The sequence below is a fragment of the Adelges cooleyi genome, unplaced genomic scaffold (genome assembly GCF_023614345.1).
Source record: "Adelges cooleyi isolate 19-005CV unplaced genomic scaffold, UGA_ACOO_1.1 ACOO_flye_CR_arks_rails_tigmint_CR_PRNA_519, whole genome shotgun sequence".
NCBI lineage: Eukaryota > Metazoa > Arthropoda > Insecta > Hemiptera > Adelgidae > Adelges > Adelges cooleyi.
In genome coordinates this window covers 1130355-1151270 of record NW_026096208.1, presented here as the reverse complement: position 1 = coordinate 1151270, position 20916 = coordinate 1130355, and the positions used below count along the sequence as shown (strand labels likewise).

At 38.0% G+C, this 20916-nt stretch overlaps 2 protein-coding genes across 2 annotated transcripts in view; both read right to left on the bottom strand.

Moving 5' to 3' along the window:
* Positions 1-16752, bottom strand: part of LOC126842437 (T-box transcription factor TBX20-like) — a 30439-nt gene extending 13687 nt beyond the window's left edge. The window contains exons 1-4 of the mRNA XM_050579451.1: positions 16289-16752; positions 15747-16050; positions 4536-4809; positions 3623-3787 (exon numbers count right to left, since the gene is read on the bottom strand). Of these exons, the coding sequence (XP_050435408.1) occupies positions 3623-3787; positions 4536-4809; positions 15747-16050; positions 16289-16502 (957 nt within the window). The 5' untranslated portion in view covers positions 16503-16752. The remainder of the gene's footprint in view (positions 1-3622; positions 3788-4535; positions 4810-15746; positions 16051-16288) is intronic.
* A 3134-nt stretch (positions 16753-19886) lies between these two features.
* LOC126842436 (uncharacterized) lies at positions 19887-20894 on the bottom strand. Its single transcript, XM_050579450.1, has 3 exons — positions 20786-20894; positions 20576-20691; positions 19887-20102 (listed from the first exon to the last, which is right to left on the bottom strand). Exons 1-3 carry the CDS (start codon positions 20892-20894, stop codon positions 19887-19889), a joined length of 441 nt encoding a protein of 146 aa, XP_050435407.1.
* Between the last annotated feature and the right edge of the window lie 22 nt (positions 20895-20916).

The following is a 20916-nucleotide window of genomic DNA, read 5'->3' as shown; positions in this document are numbered from 1 at the left end:
CTTTTTCTTTCTCGACTTAAGTAGATTTGTGTGTGTATGTGCACCGCCGTTGACGTCGGATGTTTTGCACGTCGTTAAAAAATAAAATAAAAAAGTGACGACAAACCCGACGGTGACGTCCAACTTCATCGTGTATGTGTATGTGTTTGACGGTTAAAAAACGTTCTGCCTTTCGGCCATTCATTCCAATTATTATTATTATTAACAGACTAGCTAAGAAGAGTTTGACGTTGGTGTCATATTATAGTCATCTCGTTTGTAGGTGGCCTACAGCGCCCACACTATTACAAGGATAAAACAAGTTGGGTACAAGGAAATGGAGAAAAGGCCAAAATTCATTTGACTCGGTAAACACACTATTAGTCTCGACCGTTACATCATTGAGCACATAAGCTTCCATATCTAGCTCGAAGGCAGGAAAAAATTATGTGTAAAATTACTGAGACACTTTTAGAAGGGTGCATACTAGACTCAATTGTTAAGGAAATAAATGGTGAATGCAATATACTGCAAATTTCTAACCAATCTGATCTTAGTATATTCATCGATTTCAATCATACGACGTTACCATTTGAAAAGCTTAAGTTCAAAAGGGTTTAACGCGTTAGGAACAAGTCTCAGGGAAGTTTTAGCTAAAAAAAAAAAAATAAATAATTAAAATATAATAATTTCCATGACGGTGACTGGGTTGAATGGGTTGAAATAAATTGTTTTCTTTCACTCGACTACTAACGTCACGGTTAGCGTCTGTGTCGTTTAAAGTGGGTTTCACAGACCTAATAATAACGCGATAATATATAATGATGTTCAAGACAATATGTATTATATATATTTATATATATATACACTGAAGTCGGCGCCGGACAAGGGGTGTAGCGTGCAGTTAATAGGTTTCAGTCGAGTGTCACATCCGACTAGCTGTGGTGGTACCGCAAAAAAAAAAAAAAAAAACAACGACGTCGTCCTAAGACAATAATCGCGTTGTCTTCGAAAAACACAATAATAATATTATTATTATTATTATACTTTGAACTCCCAAAACCGTGTACAGAGTATAAATAACTCAATATCGAGTTTACGACCGCAGACGCTGCAGGTGACGTCAGGTGTGGTTCCTTTTTATTTTCCAGCCCGCCCACACTAAGCGTTAAAAAACCGTAAGAAAACGCCACCTAAGACACCTAAGGAAATCGTTCGATCATTGCAATAGTATTATTTTGGAGACTGTGTATAAGAAAAAGAAAAAATCATGTTACATAAATATTATGTATCATATTTTGCAGCGTAACGGCACCACCGCCAAACGGTAGTTTATAATAGGTAGCGTTGACATGGCAAAAAAAAAAGTAAAGAAAAGAAACCTCACGGTACAATCAAAAGGCGCAAGAAGAAGTGTTGCTGTAACCCATTGGGGATTTGCGTTTGAAAGCAACAGCAATACCATCGCGCGTTCCATGTACACAGATCAATCATGATCATCAAACACAAACACACACAGACAAACCGTACTAAAGAAATTGTTGCAATGAAATTATGCCGAAGTCGACTTATTACCTAATAGAATTTTTTCCACAACAGTGTCCAAACCGGTATTCATTCGAAACTCGCTTTACTAAGTCCACAAGCGGTCGTCGAATCTCTGTTTTGTATTTTATCTTTTTGAAAACATCATTGTACTATATTTTTGACAATTAAGAACAATTGCTGAACATTTTGACTACCTAGTCCGATAGCCAGTTATGAATAGTAAACTTTAGTAACCCAAACTCAAACCAGTCAAAGTTTTTTTTAGCAAATTTGTCTCGGTTTAATTGACACTCGCCTTACACTCCCAACTGCACGGGGTCGTCCACCCTAGTCCTGCACATCCATATTATCTTTTGGAATCATTTTTGCACCGTTAAACGAGAAGAAGCCCTAGACTGTGTGCGTACAGTACTAAAACAAATAGCGTGCAACCGAACGAAGGTGGCGGATGCGCACCGCGATTGTCTTACCCACGTTCTTAGCACGGCAAGACGTGGAATAATTTTCCCGTCAAAGTACACACAAGAACACGGTTTCTTCACGGTTTTTGAGCGTTTCCCTTTTACAGTCGATCAACGACAACCGGCGGTCGGCCCGACTGTGTGCCTAACCCGGTCAGAATGTTGTAAATGTAACAATAAACGACACACGGTCCATCCTTGTCGTCGGAGACACAAAGCGCATCAACCCGGACACCACCACGTGTTGCGTGCTGCACTGTGTGTGTGTGTGTGTGTAGCTATTAACAGCTATCATAGTCCTCGGCACTACTTGTGTTTTTAATTGGAGTAAATCGGCTCTGACGACGGTAATAGGGCCACTGTAACGATATGTGCTTGCAAGCACACGAGGAATGTGTCCCGCCGAAGAGGCCGACCGTGACGAGCAAGCGATCGTAAACGCTTCGCCGCCGAGATTAAATGGCTAAACCGTTTTTCACTTAAAAAAAAAAAAAAATCCAAACCGATGCCAAGAAAACAATAAGGCGATTGCCAATTCCCGCAGTCATTTTTCATTTAATTACCGCTATTTATACGCTGTGAACACACACATACACATTTACAGCCGCGAGAAAAAATAAAAAATAATACCTTCGCACCTCCGCGCCGACTTTGAAGCCAAAACTAGATTTATCTCTTTTTTTTTCTTTTTGTAAACGCCCTCACAAATCATCATAACAATATAAATCGTCGGTTCTCGCGTAGCGTGAGCCCGGCACGTCGACGGTGTCACATGCGAGATAATAATATTTTATTCGAAATATATCAATTTTGCACTGGTTTTTTTTTTGTCTCCCAAAAAACCAAAGCCGCATATTTTTGCTAAAAAAAAAAAAACTCTACGAATAACGACGTCGCCTATCCACGTCGGACCGGACAGGAACCGCGTGCACTCCGGTGTAGGTTGAATTGCCTACACGCTAACCCGACCTAACGATAAATCACCCTTTTTTCACCCCCCCCCCCCGGTGGCAAAAGTTTCAAAAAGATATATCAAAATATGCTTTGATGCGTAGCCGACGATAAACTCGACATTTCCGGACCACAGACAGTGTAGTCGATAGATATAAAAACATTTATGCTAAGCTAAAATTTGTGAAAATACCTAGTTTTTTTATGTTTCTACCCAATACAACCGAAATATATAGTATTTGTATAGTGTTTTAAAATTTCTGAGATCATAGAAAAAGTCTGATTTTCTAAAATTTGTGTCGTTTTCGCATTAAACGACCCTTGTACAATTCATAAGCCAAAAAATGTAGAGTTCAAATAAATGCAAAGATCATACAAACTGACCAATTCAAGTGTTCAACTCCTTTTTTGTTTTTGGCAACAAACGCCAATCATTAATAAAATATAAATGAACAACAGCTATGTTGATTGATTGGTATTAAAACTACTGACCCCCATTTATGGCCAAGCCTCGCAAAATGCAATTACTGATTATTCTAATTTGCTTTTGTTTAGATTGACCCGAGGTACTTTTAAGACTATTTTTCTGCCGTTTGGGCTGTATGATCTATTCGCCGATCAATGCATCTTCTCGAGTGGTTTAATTTTCTTATATATTTTTTATCAGTTATGTGGGTACTCACCAGTTGGTTTTGGTAAGCCGTGACGGCCGTGAAAGTGGTCTCGGGGTACACAAACGTTTTGTACTCTTCGGCCTCGAGATCGGTGACCGTTTGGCCAGCTGACAAATCGCTTCTCTTCACCAAGTGTATGCGTGGCTGATACTTGTGCATGGAGTTCAACACCAACTGTGCAAACCAAACAATCAATATTATGCTTAATATTTAAATGGTCCACGACGGTTATAATATAGTATTTGACTTTATTTGGCGGTTAATCCCCGCCGTTTTTTGAATATCATTATAAATATTATATGCGAAAATCCTCAGCCATATCGTTTGGAAATGTACTGTTGGCCCGAAACCGTACCCCGTGTATAATTTCTTAAACAATAGGATTATTTAAAAACGTTTTGTTTGTTTATCAATCAAATAAAAAATAAAAGGGTGACTCGCCCTGTCCCTCGGCGAGGCTAATTTCTCCCCGCAGGCCGGCTATTCTGTTTTTGTTTATTTTATATTGTGTACAACAATATGCCGCCGACATATGTGATTTAAACGAATCATAATAAAAACGCAATAATAATATTTTAATCGCGACTTTGGTGGCTTGTCTGTCCGCACAGCTGGTGCACCCAATATAAAACGCTGAAGTCATCGTTAAGTCCACACATGATAGGGTTCGCCCGACTAATCCCCGGGTATAATCGCCAAGTTTAAACAAATATATATAATTATAATAACAACAATTATTAAAAAACTATTTTTAATTTAGGTTTTGATAGTGAATCTTAATCAGTCCATAAGCGTGTGTCACCCGAGCTGAAAGACAATGCGTATACCAGTACATAAGATAACAAACAATTATCTTTGGCTCAAGACATACGTCTCTTATTTCTGAGCACTTGTCCATGTTGAAAATACTTGAAATACTCACGTGGCCGTGCTTGTCCATCTCGTTGTTGGTGAGTTTGACTTTCTCGAAGGACACGACCTGTTTGCGGAGTTGATCGCCGGTGAAAGGAGAGTCGGGGTGTGTGTACAGCCGGTGTGGGGCCGGAGGGTCCGCCTTGCCTGCCACTAGCCACGAAGACCTGTGGTAAGCGTACCTGTATCTCTTGTTATCCACCGGCACTATGTCCATAAGCACCGAGTACTTTTGGTCCATCCTGAGTCCGGTGAACGACACTCGTACCGTAGGAAACATTCTCCTGTAAAAAAAAAAAAGACCCTGTCAATACAAGCTGATTCATTAAGGATAACACACCCATTCTCTCTTAAAATAATTGCATTTTTTCTTAAGTTATTGGTACCTTTTTTTTAGTATTTTCCAGAGCATCGACTAGACAAAATTACCGGCAAACTTTCTTAATTTAAAAAGGTTAAATGTTTATTTGAGACGGTGAGCTGGAGTGGGCTTACGCACAAAAATTAAAAAAAATTGAGATAATAGTACTATTTTATTTAGAACTGAAAACAATTCAATGCAACCGTGGCTTTTTTTATTTATACTAGATGGCAGGACTTTGAAAAAATTTAATTGCTCCTAGTACGGTGTAAAAAATAAAAAAACCTTTCAAGTGATTTTACTTCCATTTTGTTTTTTTTTTTGGTTTAACTTGTTTTACTAATTAAGTTTTAAAAGCTAATAAAAAAAAGCAGTCTTAATATTGTAAAATAACATAAACAAGTATACAAAGAAAAACTGTAATTGTTTAAAAGGAAACGAGTGTGACCATTCGGTAACTAGTTGTTGTAACTGATTTTAATCGACTCCGATTGGCTGGATAAAAATCAACGATTTATGAGAGCTGGGGATGGGGGGGGGGAATTATCATAAGCATATCTGAAATATTATCAAGTAGCCGCCGTTTGAATATTTTATTTTTCTGATAAAAAATGGCCGAGAATTTCCGGTATGTATTTCCTGTAATGTAACGGACGCAACGCATTGAACGACTACACTAAGAACGTCTGTCTTTGAAGGATACGGCGGCCGTCTAGATGAATAAATTGTGGCTTTTGATGTTGGTTATTTGCCCAGATATATATATATGTATATACAATATACATACCTTATACACCTCGGTATACCCGGAAAGGGTCGAAAGGCAAAACCGTTTCACGATATCGCCGTCCCTAAACGGGTTTTTCGCCGAAACCTAACCGGACGCGGTGGGCGAAGTCAACGGGCAAAGGAATTAAGTCTGAAATTACACTTGAAAGCGTCACGCGGGCTTTTGACCTGTCAGAACGCTTTTTGCCCTCCGACTTGACGTTCACCTTTGCGCATAATAATATTCAAATATACTAATTATAATAAATCCCTTCCTGGCCGACGCCGCGGGGGATCCGGTTTCTAATTTATAACAAAAAAAAAAAAACAACCGAAACGGTAGTGGTTTTTATTTTTACATTTTGAGCTAATGAATTTATTCCAGAGTGCTTGTTTCGTGGCACGTGGGTCCTTAAAAATAATAACCTGTGGTTTTTTTTTCTTTACCCGGTAATTCGTTTAGATTAATCATGGCAGGGGATTGTGTTACGAACAAAAGTGAATGAAATTATTAAAAAAAAAAATACCATTAACGTCGGGCACGCATTTACTAAAAACTCAAAAGTCAGATGGTGTGTTTTACTCATGGTTGATTACCGTAAATTGTATTATATTATATTTGATTTTATTGACTAGAAATTAATTAAAAATTGTTTACATTTTATCGTCGATTTTTGGTTTCATCCAAAATTCAAGTTAACTTTTTAACATTTGACATTAAAATATAATATTGCATCCAAGCCAAGCCTTGTCATTCTAGTCATTCATGTTGTTGGCAAGAGAAGCGGAAACCCATGGGGGATTTCTTCAAAGAAGGATTTACACCTAAGCTAACCTAACCATTTAAAGGTGATGAACTGTGACTGTGCCTTAGCAGATGTCCAATTAGCATTATTTTTCTTTTCATTATAGCACCCGTCATTGTTCTTCTTTCGTTAACTCGAGAGTTCAGAACTGCTTCATTCGTTTTATGTTCCATCCAACTTGTTCATGTCATTCTCCTCCACGGCCATAATATCTCAATCGCTCCCAGTCTCGTATCTCTCTCATACCTTCCTATCGTCCATGTTTCACAAACTACACTCAGATGTTTATTTTGTAAGAAGTGCCGTTTTTTTCTCGGATGCTTGTTTCGTAGCATGCATTTGTTATGACTTTGGTAATAACCATAGCTTTACTTTTTTTTTTTATTAAATCTTTAGTTTAAACTTGCCCAGAGATATAATAGCCTAATATTCTTCCTCTACACTACTGCAATAATCAGGTGAAACAAACACTGCAGTTGTGTAAATCAATGACTCGGTCGGTCAAGCCTCGTGTGCGTCAGGGTGCAAATTGTTTAAAACCAACGAAAACCTATCTTGATCTGGTTTTTTTTTTCTTTCTGAATGTTGCCCGTTTCTGGTTTACACTTTTGTGCGCCCACCAACACCGTGTGTGTGCACAGCGTCCCGCTGTTTTTCCGAAATCGGTACTGTCCGGAGTGATATTATTATCGTCCGTTTTTTTGTGTTACTATAATAATAATAATATTATTTTTCAAGTGGTGTGTTGCGCTGCTACAAACAACAAGAGAGGAGCTGACCACAGTGTGTTCACGTCGTAATCGTAAAAACCACCGTGGCCGTTATGAATCAAACGCATATATAATAATAATATAACATTATTACTATTATTATATTGTGTACACCACACACGGCGATCGAGGTGGCTGAAAACCAGTTTAAACACATTTTTATTCACACAAACATAAGACCATGATTCTTTTTTTTAGCGACGCGTGCTCCGTTTTTTTCTGTGTACACACATTTATGACAGTAATATTGTAACAACGTTATGAATGACCGAATATTATTGTATAATATACGTTTGTTGGTTGTTGTTTTTTTTTTTTTTTTTGGACCGTCGGATAATGATCTCTGAAAATATAAATAATTGGGTCCGAAACGTCTCGTAATGAGTCGACGACCGCTGTTTTTGTCCGCTGTCCCGGTGTCGTTAAGTCGAAAAAACCCGACACGATAATAATAATTTTTAATTAATAGCCGCGTTTTGTACACGGTGTAAAAAGTCCACGAGTCCACGTCCAGGCCAATTTTTCATAACGCCAGGAGTGGCAAAACGCGGGTCGTTTAATCACGGCCAGAGCCGGCCGAGTGACGGTTCGTATCGGAGAGGTCTTTAGCACCTCAGCGAGAGTCCAATTATTGTGTAATTGCAAAGTAAAAAAAAAATAAAGAAAAATTACCCAAATCAAAGTACATTAAATATAATATTATGATTATGGATATCTAATTGCAAAACCTTTTTTGCACGAGGGAAAAACAAGAAGGCAGTAGATAATAATTAGGCAAGTAGGTGTTTAATAAACAACGAATATTGTTTCAACCGCCACACACAAGTACCATAACGATTATTATTTACTTATTCCAAACTATACGTTTTCGACTTCTAATCAATATTCGTTCGACGATTTCGCTTTTGATTTTCTAATCGAGCGACAACAAACTTTAAGAAACTTTGTTAGATATCTTATTTTCCTCTTCCCACACCAATTTGTTTTATCCCTCGCCGTTTTTTCGCGGTACGATTGTACACAAAACATCCACAAACGACTCTGCCCGAGTATTGTAACGATGCAGTTTTGTTTTTGGAAACAATTTTCGAGTTTACGTGTGACAAATATCGTTAAGCTTATAATGACAAACAAACAAACCAAAAAAAAAACCACCAACAACAAGCGCTAATGTTTAAATTATAAACGGCGGTAATGCGAAGGGACCAAAAAAAAAATGAATTAATACTTTCGAGTGTTAAATAAAAAATAAAAACAAGGTGAAATTTACACACAAAACCGAAACAAAGCCCGAAAGCAGATAATAATCGCCGGCGTTCGCTAATGTGTTGTACAACGGGGTTTATTTTTTTTTTTGGCCGTCGAACGAGCGGTAAAAATTAATACAAACAACCAGCGAAATGCGATTTAAAACATTACAATATATTATATTTATATGCAAATTTGACGGCGCCAAATAGCGAGTATTTTTTATTTATGCGGTGTTAAAACTGTTTACCGCTAAACTTATCGATAACGCACCGGCGTTCATCTGTTTATCTGTTGTGTATTGTTAACATACTTAAGCCGTGCACGAGCGAATCCGCTTACAAAGTGATCAATTCCTAAAATCCTAAGCCCCGCCATTTTCTGTGAAACAAATATGATTAGCAATTTTTGTAGTCGGTTTGCTGTATCCCAATAAAAGCGCCCTGAAAAACGTCAAGAGCGATTTTCGTCGAAAAGTATTTACTAAGTAAGTGAATAACACTTCACTCCGCCATTTTACTGCCGTCTTTAGCGTTTTCCTAACCGGAGGGGTTCGTACGGTTGAAGGATAGCTAAAGTTCGGGCTAACCGACGGCTGCTATAAAAGTAAATTCCAAACTTGGCTATCTTTTAAGGTACTAATAATATAACAGCTATTATAATACAGCAGCGACTGTACCGTGTGTAATAATATGTGTTTAGGCGTTTGAGTATACACACACACACCGAACTGCCGTTCCCGAGGGATGTAAATTAGTGTTCATACTCATTTTTCTCCCACGTGCACGTGCAAAATGAAAATAAACAAAATGTACATTTTTTAAAATTCCGTCTTGTCTCGTATTACACTGCGGCGAGGCCGTGAGTTATCGCGGGGCAATATTCAAATTACCCTCGAGGCGAGCACAATAATATAAAATGGGAAAAAGAAAAACCCAGCCCCTTACCCTCCCCCCCAAAAAAAAGGTGTAACGCCGAGGGTCTTTTATCGTCGTCGTCGTGCGGTTACTATTAGCAACGCCGGTAGTCTCCCGGTATAATATATATATTTTTTTTTTTTTTTTTAGTACTTATCCTCCTCTTGCCCATACACTACTACCGCCGCTGACGGATAATATAATATGGCTACCCCAACCGTCGTCTTAGCCTTTTTGCACCATACACACACACACAGAAATAATTTTGTGCTCGCCGTTTTTCCGCCCCGCCGTTTGAATTATTAACCCGGAGACGTCAGTCAATGTACAGGGTGATCCGGTTGTTTTTTTAGTTTTACATATTGTATCAAATAAAAGCAAAAAAAATACTTTATAATACCAGCAGACCCGAATTTTCGACCTTAATGGAAACACAATCCATCATCGCTTTTTTATCAGAATATTTCTTAGTAAAAATAGCTCTTGCGAGTATTAAATTCCAGGTAAATATCAGAGAATTGTCCAACAGTTGTACGACAGCATAAATTAGAATGTTTTCAAACAGAAAAAATACCACTATTTTAAATAAAAACATCACTTCTTATACACCTTTCCTTCACAAAACATCTCGGTCGTCTCCCTCCACTATTAACTAGCTTTTTAATATATTGTTCAAGTCGTTAATGAGCACACTCTTGGCATTTTTTTTCGCTCCTCGTTCACACGTCAGAGTTGGACACTTCTCTGGAACTGCAGAGACCTAACCCAAAGAGAACTTTTAGGACTTGACAGGGGTTGTCGTTGAAAATCACAATACGTTTTTGAGCGATAAATGCAAAAAAAAAAAATGGCAATTGTTTTCAAAAGAAATGAATAGCGTTTGGAACGGTGACCACACCCTGTGTTGTATAATATTATTATTAAGAGATCTAACCGCGTTGCGCCATGTCGTTGCGGGTTTTGCAGTGAGACGGACGGGTTTTTTTTTTTTATTTATTTATTTTTTTGTATTGTGTACTTAAGGGGACAGAACCCGTGCTGTGACTTTCCGTGATACCAATGCAAAAACGGTCGTCACTTCCCTCCCGTGTGCGGCACACGGGATAATGTATAGGTACGTTCCCAATGTAGTCGTGTGCACTGCACATGTGTGTGTAAGTATACATATTACCCATATATATATACATATTTATATGTACATACACAGTAAGCATGTTTGACGACATTATTGCGTATGCATTTATACTTATGGACGGGGATCGTGTATAATAATATTATATTATAATATTACACATAGCCTGCATTGTATTGCGGTTTGTTTTTGTGTTGCATGGGGACGACCTATCTCTCTCTCCCGGTATAATATTATTCGTGTAGAAGGTGGAGCCACACAAACGGCCGGGATGACAATACAATAAAGGCTTATGGGTAATTTAAATATATATGCATACAAAAATAGCATAATATAATAAGTATTTATCGGGGGCGCAGACGGCGCACGGGTGCCATGTTTTATATTGTAAACCCCTTTTTCCCATTTTTTTTTTTTTTTTTGCGGTCTACGATCGGCTCTCATTCAAATTGCGTACATATATTTGTATTACAATATAATATAGGTGGGTCGTTTCATTTGTTTATTTAGCAACGTGCACTGTACACCACAGCATACTGCGGCACAGCTGCCGTCGAGTTTCTTAAAAAAACATCAATCACACCGAACAACGGCCACGCATAATAATATAGGTACACAAATTCCACTAGGTGGTGGCTCGTCAACCTAACCGAATCGTTTAGACGTTAATACGTCAACGAAATGTCACCTCTCTCACGGTGGAAATGTCAAACGACAATAATTGCGAGCCAACGAACAATATTTGAATCGTTTACCCACGGAAAGGTTAGGTTTATTCGAAGGGAAATTCGAGGGGGAAAATTGTGCTAAAATGTCAAGACACAAAACTGAGCATGCACACAACCTACTGAGTGCTGCACTATACGAATATATTCTAGACCATGAAGTCTACAGGACGATCAACACAGTTACCTCTACGGTACCCTATATCCTTGAAGAATTTGTCATTCCTGCACGGGAATCTCTGAGGACAATCACTAGAGATGCATTTGTTGTCCTAAATTGTCCATTTAGGGTGTGTTCAGATCGACAAAGTCGATCCGTTAAAACCATCGATATGCTTCGATAACAAATCGAAAAAAATCACTTAATAGCCAATTCCTCACATCCCTGGCCTGACACAGTGATAGGTCGCTTCAGAAACATCCACGTTGGAGGAATACCATTCACGCAACAATAACCTATCTTGTTTTAGATGTATCAATTAGGCTTATGGGTCAATTGGATGGTAAATTTCTTTTTTAGGTTTAGAACTTTTGAAGCGATAAAGAGGAAGACGGTTAAGTCTGTTTTCACAAATTTTAGCTACCGAAAGTGATTGGTACTTGTGCCGAAATGACCTATTTAAGTGAATTTCCCCCCGGCCGTAACAGCTTTGGACGGGTATATTATCATCGCCGGGTTGTGCAAACGAATGGAATCGTTGCAGTTTCGGTCGAAGACATGCGATCGCGTGCGTTTTCCCACAACAATAGCAATCTAAATGGCTACAATAAGGTGCACATAGGTGGTAATAGCTGGTCCGTCCAAGTACGAAGAACGGTGCACAATAATTGCAGTTAAACGCCACCAACGACTGTTGTTGCACGAACAAACGCTAATATCGGAGCAGTCGCAATTAATTACATTATCTGGGCCACCACTATTGTATTGTAAATGTTTTGTATGTGCAAGGAATAATCGTTCGTCTGTGTTTCGGGCGCATAAGTCCATAACGAATCCTTTTAAAGAATACAATAATTGCTGCAAAAACTCAAAACCCAACCAGCTGTGACCGGCTGCATCGAATGACCATTGGATACCATTGTTATACGTGTTGAGTAGCTTTCTCGAGTCCGCAAACGGGTAAGTTCTATCGCGTTTTGCCTAAACACTGAGACCTGGCTTTCTCGGAATTCCAATAGAACGAAATTCCATCGCTCTTAACTATAATTAAGTGTAACCCTTTTGTATTTGCAGAGATCTAAAAGCGTTATGCTTTCAAATTTTAAAAAATTCAGACTTTTCACGAAGTCGCACTAGTCCTTTAAGTAAACAAATTAATTTCTCACCACGTTAAGGTGTAACCAATTAGCGGTGTTGTTGTGGGAAGTCTAGAACTTCGGTGCTGATAAATGTAAAGCATTATATTAATATAATACAGGCTCTTCGAAGACTCTCGAGCAGCCTCACCTGTAATTCGCAGAACGTTCAACGATAACACACATAAACTGCGCGCATTATTAGCATATTATAACATTGCCAATTATTGGAAAGCTTAAAAAGCCATTAACGCCGTACCTGGTGTATAAATTGTATGGCGACGAAACTGTACGACAAAGTTTGGGGATTTACATACATATTATGTGCTTGACCCGATATTGCGTTTTGTGTTCCTATTGTGAAACGACCAATGCGATTATACAGTATGTCCCGAAAGGTCTGGTACAACCGCGAGTAATCGAAATGTGATTGAACTGGCAGAACTAGCAAATTGGTATGCTAAATTTCGGATGCTAAACCTTAACGGCGTCACTCACTTTCATCTCTCACAGAGTTCCTGACCTGAAGTCATCAGAGAAAGTTCAAATTTCAATGATCCGACCATTCCAAGTCAATGCTTTGTGCTTTCCCCCAATGTAAATACATTGACTTTGTGGGGAAATTTTCTATTTCGGTGTTATGCATTTGTACTTAATGAAAACCAATAAAGTAATTCCTCTAGAAATTGCTAGGACGTCGATGGCTATCACTATTCAGACAACTCTCGACCTATTCTTGTTTTGCGACATCTCTAAGATCTTCTCGAGTATGTCTATCTCGCCTGGATCGCCGAACGATTGATGGTAGAGAAACGGTTTTTGGGATAATTCTAATAATCATGGATCCAACTTAACCCAACCACTATGGTCCGAACGATCAATACATTAGGTTCCCCGACATTTTCCAACGGGTAGGTTAGGTTAGGCTGGAAAGAACCATATCTAAAGTGATGTACATAGTTTTTCATAAACGAACGTTATCCGCTAATGAATAAAGTTTACATTTGACACACTGTATACGGGAAAAATCATTTTCTACATAAATATTTCGGCCTCGGGCCGGATTAACCGGCATACACATCAGCCGGGACAACTATTAATTGAAAAGCGTGAAGGGTTAACCGTGATACTTAACCGTGTATAATGGACATCAATGGAAACGCGGGGTAGGTAGGTGTATGATGTTATATCCGTTAGTTTAGGTCCGTTGATATATCATAATTACAGAGAGAGAGAGTGAGTGTGTGTGTTGAAAATCAAACATCATAATTATTATTGTTTTGAGAGCGGTGTGTGTGTGTGATGTCGAATTAAATTGTCATTAGCGCGTTCGACTTGTGCGGTACGGGATGAAACGTTTATAGTGAACATCATATGACACGCTAATAATATACAGCAGTATAACATAATGTAAATTATACGAAACGACTGATTTTACAATGTGAAACTCAACGCAGCTATATTATAATGTAATCTCCACGATACCGGCCCGGGTGGGTGGTAAAACAGTAAAACAGTAAAAAAAAAACGAATTTAGGTACATTCTGCTTAGGAGCCAACGTTTGGAGGCCGGTCGGAGGTGATAATAAATTTCAAAGTGATAAATCATTCGAATGTTCAGCGTTAAAGACTTGGAAAATTGTTTTAAAACGAACAAAATGTTCGAGTCAATTTTGGAAGAAAAAATAAATGAATAACAATGTCAATCGTTGGTTGGAAAAGGACGACTATCCCTTTGGTTTTCTAGGCCTGACCATTTTGACACGGTGGGGTAGTTGTGATATTGTTATCTAAAACCATTTTTTTTACAACCCTCACGATCCTTAAAAAACACAAAAATCCACATATCCGTCAGAACATGGCAATTAGTTATGTGTAATAATATAGAAATGAAATAATCAGAACATTTGAGATGTTTTTTATCATAAAGTTTATTTACTGATTTTCAGAAACAGTTGCAAGTGATAACGAATTGAAATCGACGAACATGTCTTTGAAAAATAAGAACAATAATTTTTAACACTTACATTAAAATTTTTATTAACTTTAAAAATAATAATATAAAACTGGTAATCGAACGATAAAAAATGTCAGTAAAATATTGTCAAGTATTTTTTAATTTAGGTTTCAAAAGCGGGCAGAGTTTTGGAATTCTATGAAAATGGTAAAAATGTAAAAATTGTTATTAGAGTGCTTGGCTTAACTGTTGTTTTTTTTACAGTAAATAAATCGACGTTAACATTTTAACTGTAGGCCCGCCGTTGGCCGATTATGATATATTATCGGTAACATATTTTATTGAGAATAAAATAAGGAAATACAACGAACATATTTAGCTTTATCGAAAACAAAATGTACAAGCAGAGGCAAAATAAACGAAATGCAACTACGAAAAGCGCTATTTCAGACAGAAAAATTGGATATGAAAAAAAAAACACTTTTTCGGCAATCGAAACAGACTTATTAAGAACAGAATTACTTACTATGTGAACAAGACATAGCAGAATGAGATATTAAATTAGTTTAGAAATACTCTAACGACAATTTGTGTGCGAACAATGATTGAATTGAATTGAAGTTTTTAATTCGGAAAATTAATTGATTTTTCGAATAAATCGAATAACGCGAATAATTCGTTGATTTGGTCGGACGATTAATGAATAATTTACGAATAATCATTATTGATTAATTTGTGAATAAATAATGAATCGCGAATATAGTCATAATAATATTATTTGATGGTCATTATTATTTATTATTTATCTATTTAACCATTAAAATGGATGAGCTTATGTTGATTGAATCGAAGTTGTAATTTTAATTTAATATTTGTATTGAAATTCGTCATGATTTAGGTGCAGAAAATATTCTCAGGGCGTCTTAGAGGTTTGGGGGTTTTATTTTTTTTTTTACAAACCTAAACTGTTCCAACAGATTACAAAATGCGGGAAAACCCCAAAACATACACACTCGGATAGGATTTCAAGTTATGTAAAACGACGGGAAAACCCCTTAAAAAAAATGGTTTATTTTCATCATTAATTTTATTCGATTTATTCAATTAGATTATTCAATCGAATTCGTCGACAAGTCATTCGGAATTTCAATAATTGCACTGTGACTTGGTTAAAACGGGTATCGCCTTGCACTGTGACTTGGTTAAACTTAATAAGTCGGTTAACGAAACCGTGCGCTTACCTTCCGGTTTTCGTGATGATCATTTCGGTGCCCAGATCGTTGAACTTGTCCCACAGTTCTTTGGTCTCCAACCGGCAACCCACGTGTCTGAGGTCTTCGGAGTTGAACCGTTCCTCCAGCTGCGGGTCGGCGGCCGCCGACGGCGGACGCGGTTGCGGCTGTGGCGGCTGCGACTGTGGCGGCGGACTGGACGTCGACGAGGATATGACCACCTCGTCGGCCACCGCGGCGTGCGACCTCGTGGCCGAGCCGTCGCTCAAGCGCCGCTTCCTCGACATGGGCTCGTCGACCGGCCGCTGTTCTTCTGCGTTTCAAAGGCAAAACAAAATCAAACGTTCACGTTACAGGGTTTTTTTTTTGGACAATTAATTTACTATATTATATTTTTACATAATATTAATGTGCGTGCCCGATCCGCGTTGGCCACGACAAACGATTTTTATTTTCAACACGGATCAACCTGGGTTGAATTGACCAGGGCAAGTACAATAATGATTATTATAGGCGCGACGATAAACGTCGTTTCTACGCTCGAGCCTCACCTTGGCTGTCCGGCGACGGTTCGTCTTGATGGTGATGGTGATGATGACGGTGATTGTGGTGGCCGGCCGTTTTGGCGGCCATCGCCGCCGCGGCTGCGGCCGCGGCCACACCTTGGTCACGCCGCGCCAGTATGGCGGCCACCGAGAAGTCCGTGGCGCACGGCCGCAGTGTGAAATTTTGCTCCATGGTGGCCACAGCCGCGCCCGGCACCATAAATGCGATAGCGAGCACGTTTGACCGCGTAGACACGTTAGGTAAGTAAGTGAATAAGTGTGTGTGTGTATGTGTATGTGTGCCGTACTATAGGCAATATTAAAAAAAAAACGATATTGGAAATTTTTGTTTGAAAACGACCGTTTTTTCGGTTTTTATTTTTGGGGGGACCGAAAAAATGTAATGTGTGATGGTAAAACGCCGCGGACAGGAGCTGCACAACGAGCGGTGCGCAAATGCGTCGTACTGCCGGCAGACACCGGGTGACAATAACCGGCGGCCGCCGTCGCGGTCGGTCATGCCGACGCGTGTTAGCCGCCGCCGCCACCGTCCACCTCCATCTCCTCCTCCTCTTCCTCCCGCCGCCGCCGCCGCCGCCGCTCTACTCGGCGGTGCCGCACCCGCCCGCCGGCCCGCGCTCGGGCACGTCCGCACGTTTATGGGTTTTTCCGTTACGCCCCGTGACCACTCCCTCCTCCGGCGGCAACGATGAAAAATGGGCGGCGCCTGCACCCCCGACCCTCCGCCGCCGCCGCAGCGTCCAATAACTGCATCGATCAAACGATTGTAGTATATATATATACATATATATCTCCAAACCGCGCGCAATGAAAGCAATTACCCCGACAATAACGACAATATATATATATATATACAAAGTGTATAAAACCGCACACGTACGCGGCGTCGAGAGAAAAACGCAATCACGTGTAACGCGGCCGAGCCGCAAAACAATAAAACGCGGTGGTCCCCGCGAATCGAAAAACTTTGAGCGTCCCTCCCGCGAGTGTTTAAGCCGTTAACCGTTTACAGGGTGATCGATTTATCTCGTTTTCGCTTAAAATAATAATTGAATTAATACTTTCTCGAGTCTGCCCAACTGGTACTGGACACGAGTAGAAGGTGGTTAATTTTTCGTTAGTAAATCAGAAGACAAAATATCAGAACTTAAATTTTAAATCAACAATATTAACCAACTCACATTAACCCGTTGAAAAATGTCTTTGATTTGACAATTTGTTTGCTACAGTTTTCCATATTCACTAGAAAAATGTGCAAATAATTAGGAGGTACACTTGACGGGTTTTCTGGAGACCAAATATGTTCAGAGCTAACAAAATTCAAAAGTGTTGTACAACTATAAATAATTGACACCGATTAATATTTCAAACAATAAAATACCTTTTGTTTTTGTGTAAATCGTGGAAAATCACGTAGTAAATATAGCGGTGCTAATATTGTTTAAAAGTTAATAAATATCTAATAGGCAGATGTTTTTTCTTAATATATACCTAAGCCACAAATTTAAGAAAAATGATTTTAGTTGACTGTGTGTTGAACCGATTCGTACCCATGTGGCATGTTTATGGATCAGAAATCTTACCTAAAAGGTGCTTTATTTTTCTTTATTTCTCTTTTTCGAGCAAAGTCTTAGAAATTAAATTTTGAACAGTTTTTCGCCGTTACGATGATGATTTTTATCGATATTTTATACTTATGGTATCTGTTTACTATAATAATTGTACAGTGTTATAAAATTAGCAAAACCTTATTTTAGTGATTTCCTGAGCGCTATTAACTTTTGAAACTTAAAAGGCAACGTATAAAATATTAAATTAAGTATTAACCGTATGAAAAAAAATTATTTAATTTAAGTTTTTAGAATAATTGCCTATACAGTGCCCCTTAAAAAAAGATAGCATATTGGTTTCTCAAAATAATTATATTATTTATCCAAAAAAAATGATATTTTTGTTTATCTTGGATAATTTGGATTACGATAGCTATTTAAAAAAAACATTTTGGCACTGCCCCTCTTGGTCTAATTGAGTTTTTTAATTGATTTTTTTATTTTCGAAATTGCTATTTTTTTAAAGGTAATGAAAACGTATAGGGTCGGTGAGACTTAATTTCGGCTTTTGTGTTTAAACTATTGACAATAGACAGTTTAGTGGGGGCACATAATATTATAGCAAGGGTGATCAATTTAATGCAAGCCACTAATTTTGTCAAAAGAACTTGTTGAGTCCTAAATACATTTCAACATAAACAAGATTGAAAAAAAAACTGGGCGTTAGAGTATACTATTATCATTGAGTATATATTGTAATATATACCCAATGCTATTATTTAATCTGCATAACACTATACTCTTTAAACCGTAAATGAAATTAGTCACTTATTAAATACACTGTCTTAAATTAATTAAATTATATACATTTTTCTAAACAGCTTTGCAACACAGTGGCGCTCAAAAAAGACAACAAAAGTACCTTATTAGCGTTCTTAAAAGAGTAACAATCGAACAATTTGTTTTGGTTATAATTGGTTTCGTTGAAGTACTATTTTTATTTATACAATTTATTGAAACATAATACTTCATAATTTGACAGAAACATTTTAACATGAAAATCTTTTAAGGCTAGGGGTCATTCCATTTGGTTTTCATATATTTCACTGTCAGAAATCTAATTTTGTTGATAGGCCGTCAGTTCAACGGATTTACAGTGTTCTATAGTCTTGTCCAAATTGAGATCTGGACCTCTTAATAACCTCTATTGAAATCTTAATTATCCAGTACTATTCTGGCTGTTGTCATATTTTCTTTAAGATCTCCAAATTGATACCGTTTGGCTCCCTTGAAACTATATTTACCATTTATTATGGTAGAACACACACCACTGTCATGATCAATTTTTTATATAAACCGAACAAATAGTTCTTTAGACAAGAAATAGTGACAAAAGTATAACAAATAATGGTGAGAACCAATAGCATCCTTAGCAATAAACTAAATTTGCGCTCTAAATTACTAATCTACTTGACAACTCCGCTCTAAAAAAAAAAAAAAAATAAACCACGATTAAACTGATATTCTTCATCATCAAGCTTAACGGGCCTTTAAGACCCAATGCGGTCATCATTAGATGATTTAGTATATTAATATACTAAATCTAAGGTTAGGTTAAATAATTAGCCAGCCTTGTTCAAATGTTATGTATAAAATGCATTTGAAATAAACACTTCTAATACTATGCCAAAAAAGTGATTAAGTTTTATTTATAATTTTCGAACGACACTGATACCTTGTTAACGCGACAACTATATAAATATTTTTAATAGTTCTAATTTAAAATAATATTCTAATTATTTCAATCGGATATTTTTAGGAATCTTCTGAAGCCAATAAAATAAATGATTTTTTTAACAGTACTAAGAAAACATCAATGCTAATGCTATAGCTCATAAAAATAAATCATAATAAAAATCATAGCTATAAAAATAATATCAACCCGAAAATAGGCGCAGGTACTTATTTCGCTCTAGTGCTTTATTATCATTGTATGTTTATTACATAGATCGAATTATGCGTCTGAGATGTTTCTATATTGTGTAGTTTCCCAACTTGTTGTCGATGATTATGTTCTGGTAACATTTGGCCATTTGTTTCAGCTCGATGTACTTCATACGGTTGCACGCGCATTCCAAGTTCATCCACTTGTAGTCACAATGGCAGTCCGAGATCACGATTTGCTTGTTGTTATTGTGCACGTGACCCAAAAAGAAGTCGATCTCGTTCGAATCTTCGAGGTGGGTGTACTGTTGGTGTACAAAAATCCCGTAAAACTTAACGCTAAAATGTATATTATCCTAATTACGTGAAACTAAGAGAAACTCCCGGCTAGGTTAAGTCTTACACAACTACACAAAAAAGTCAATCTAAAGACATTCTCAAACATCTCAATTTCGCTTTTCTCCGGTCATAATCTACTGCCAGCCTTTTCGTTTCTCATGTCTCCTTCATAATTTCTCTCCATACTGCACTTTACACAAAGAACCTGCTATATGTGTGACTTTTCCCATCTTCTTCGTCACTGTCCAGCTCTATCTTCCAACCGAAAAACTGTTTTTAACTTTCTCTCCATTATGGGTACTAACAACCATCGCTGTACTTATTTTAAGCGCTGGCTTTCCCATTTACTCAATGATATTAATTATAAGCGACTCAATTGTTAACACCTTACAATAGATTACTGTAATCGTCTAGTGAGTTTTCCGTCGGATACACTTACTTTGAGTGGGTACTTGTACTTTGAGAAAACGTCAATGTCGCACTTAGTGAGTCCTGTCAAACACTCCGTAATCCTCAGAGCACCTTGGACGGGTTCCTCGCACTCGCCCAAGCAACCTGAAGACCATATTTTATTAGCATACAATAAACGACAAATCGTCGGCTAGAGATAATCAAAGCTAATCACCTTTTGGCGGAACCCAATATTTACTTCCGGACGCTTCGTTGGTGTGCAACAATAGGAATTCTACGGCATTGGCGGAAAGCCGACGGAACAGAAACAGGCCCGCTTGGCTGGCTGCTTTAACCGCGTTGCTCATGGTCTTAGAAGAATAATAATGC

Bases quoted from the DNA above. Each gene is read 5' to 3' on its own strand.
- LOC126842436 (XM_050579450.1), bottom strand. From the start codon at position 20,894: ATGAGCAACGCGGTTAAAGCAGCCAGCCAAGCGGGCCTGTTTCTGTTC. The intron at 20,692-20,785 runs GTAAATATTGGG...TATGGTCTTCAG, and splicing joins CACCAACGAAGCGTCCGGAA to GTTGCTTGGGCGAGTGCGAG. The intron at 20,103-20,575 runs GTAAGTGTATCC...GTACACCAACAG, and splicing joins AGTACAAGTACCCACTCAAA to TACACCCACCTCGAAGATTC.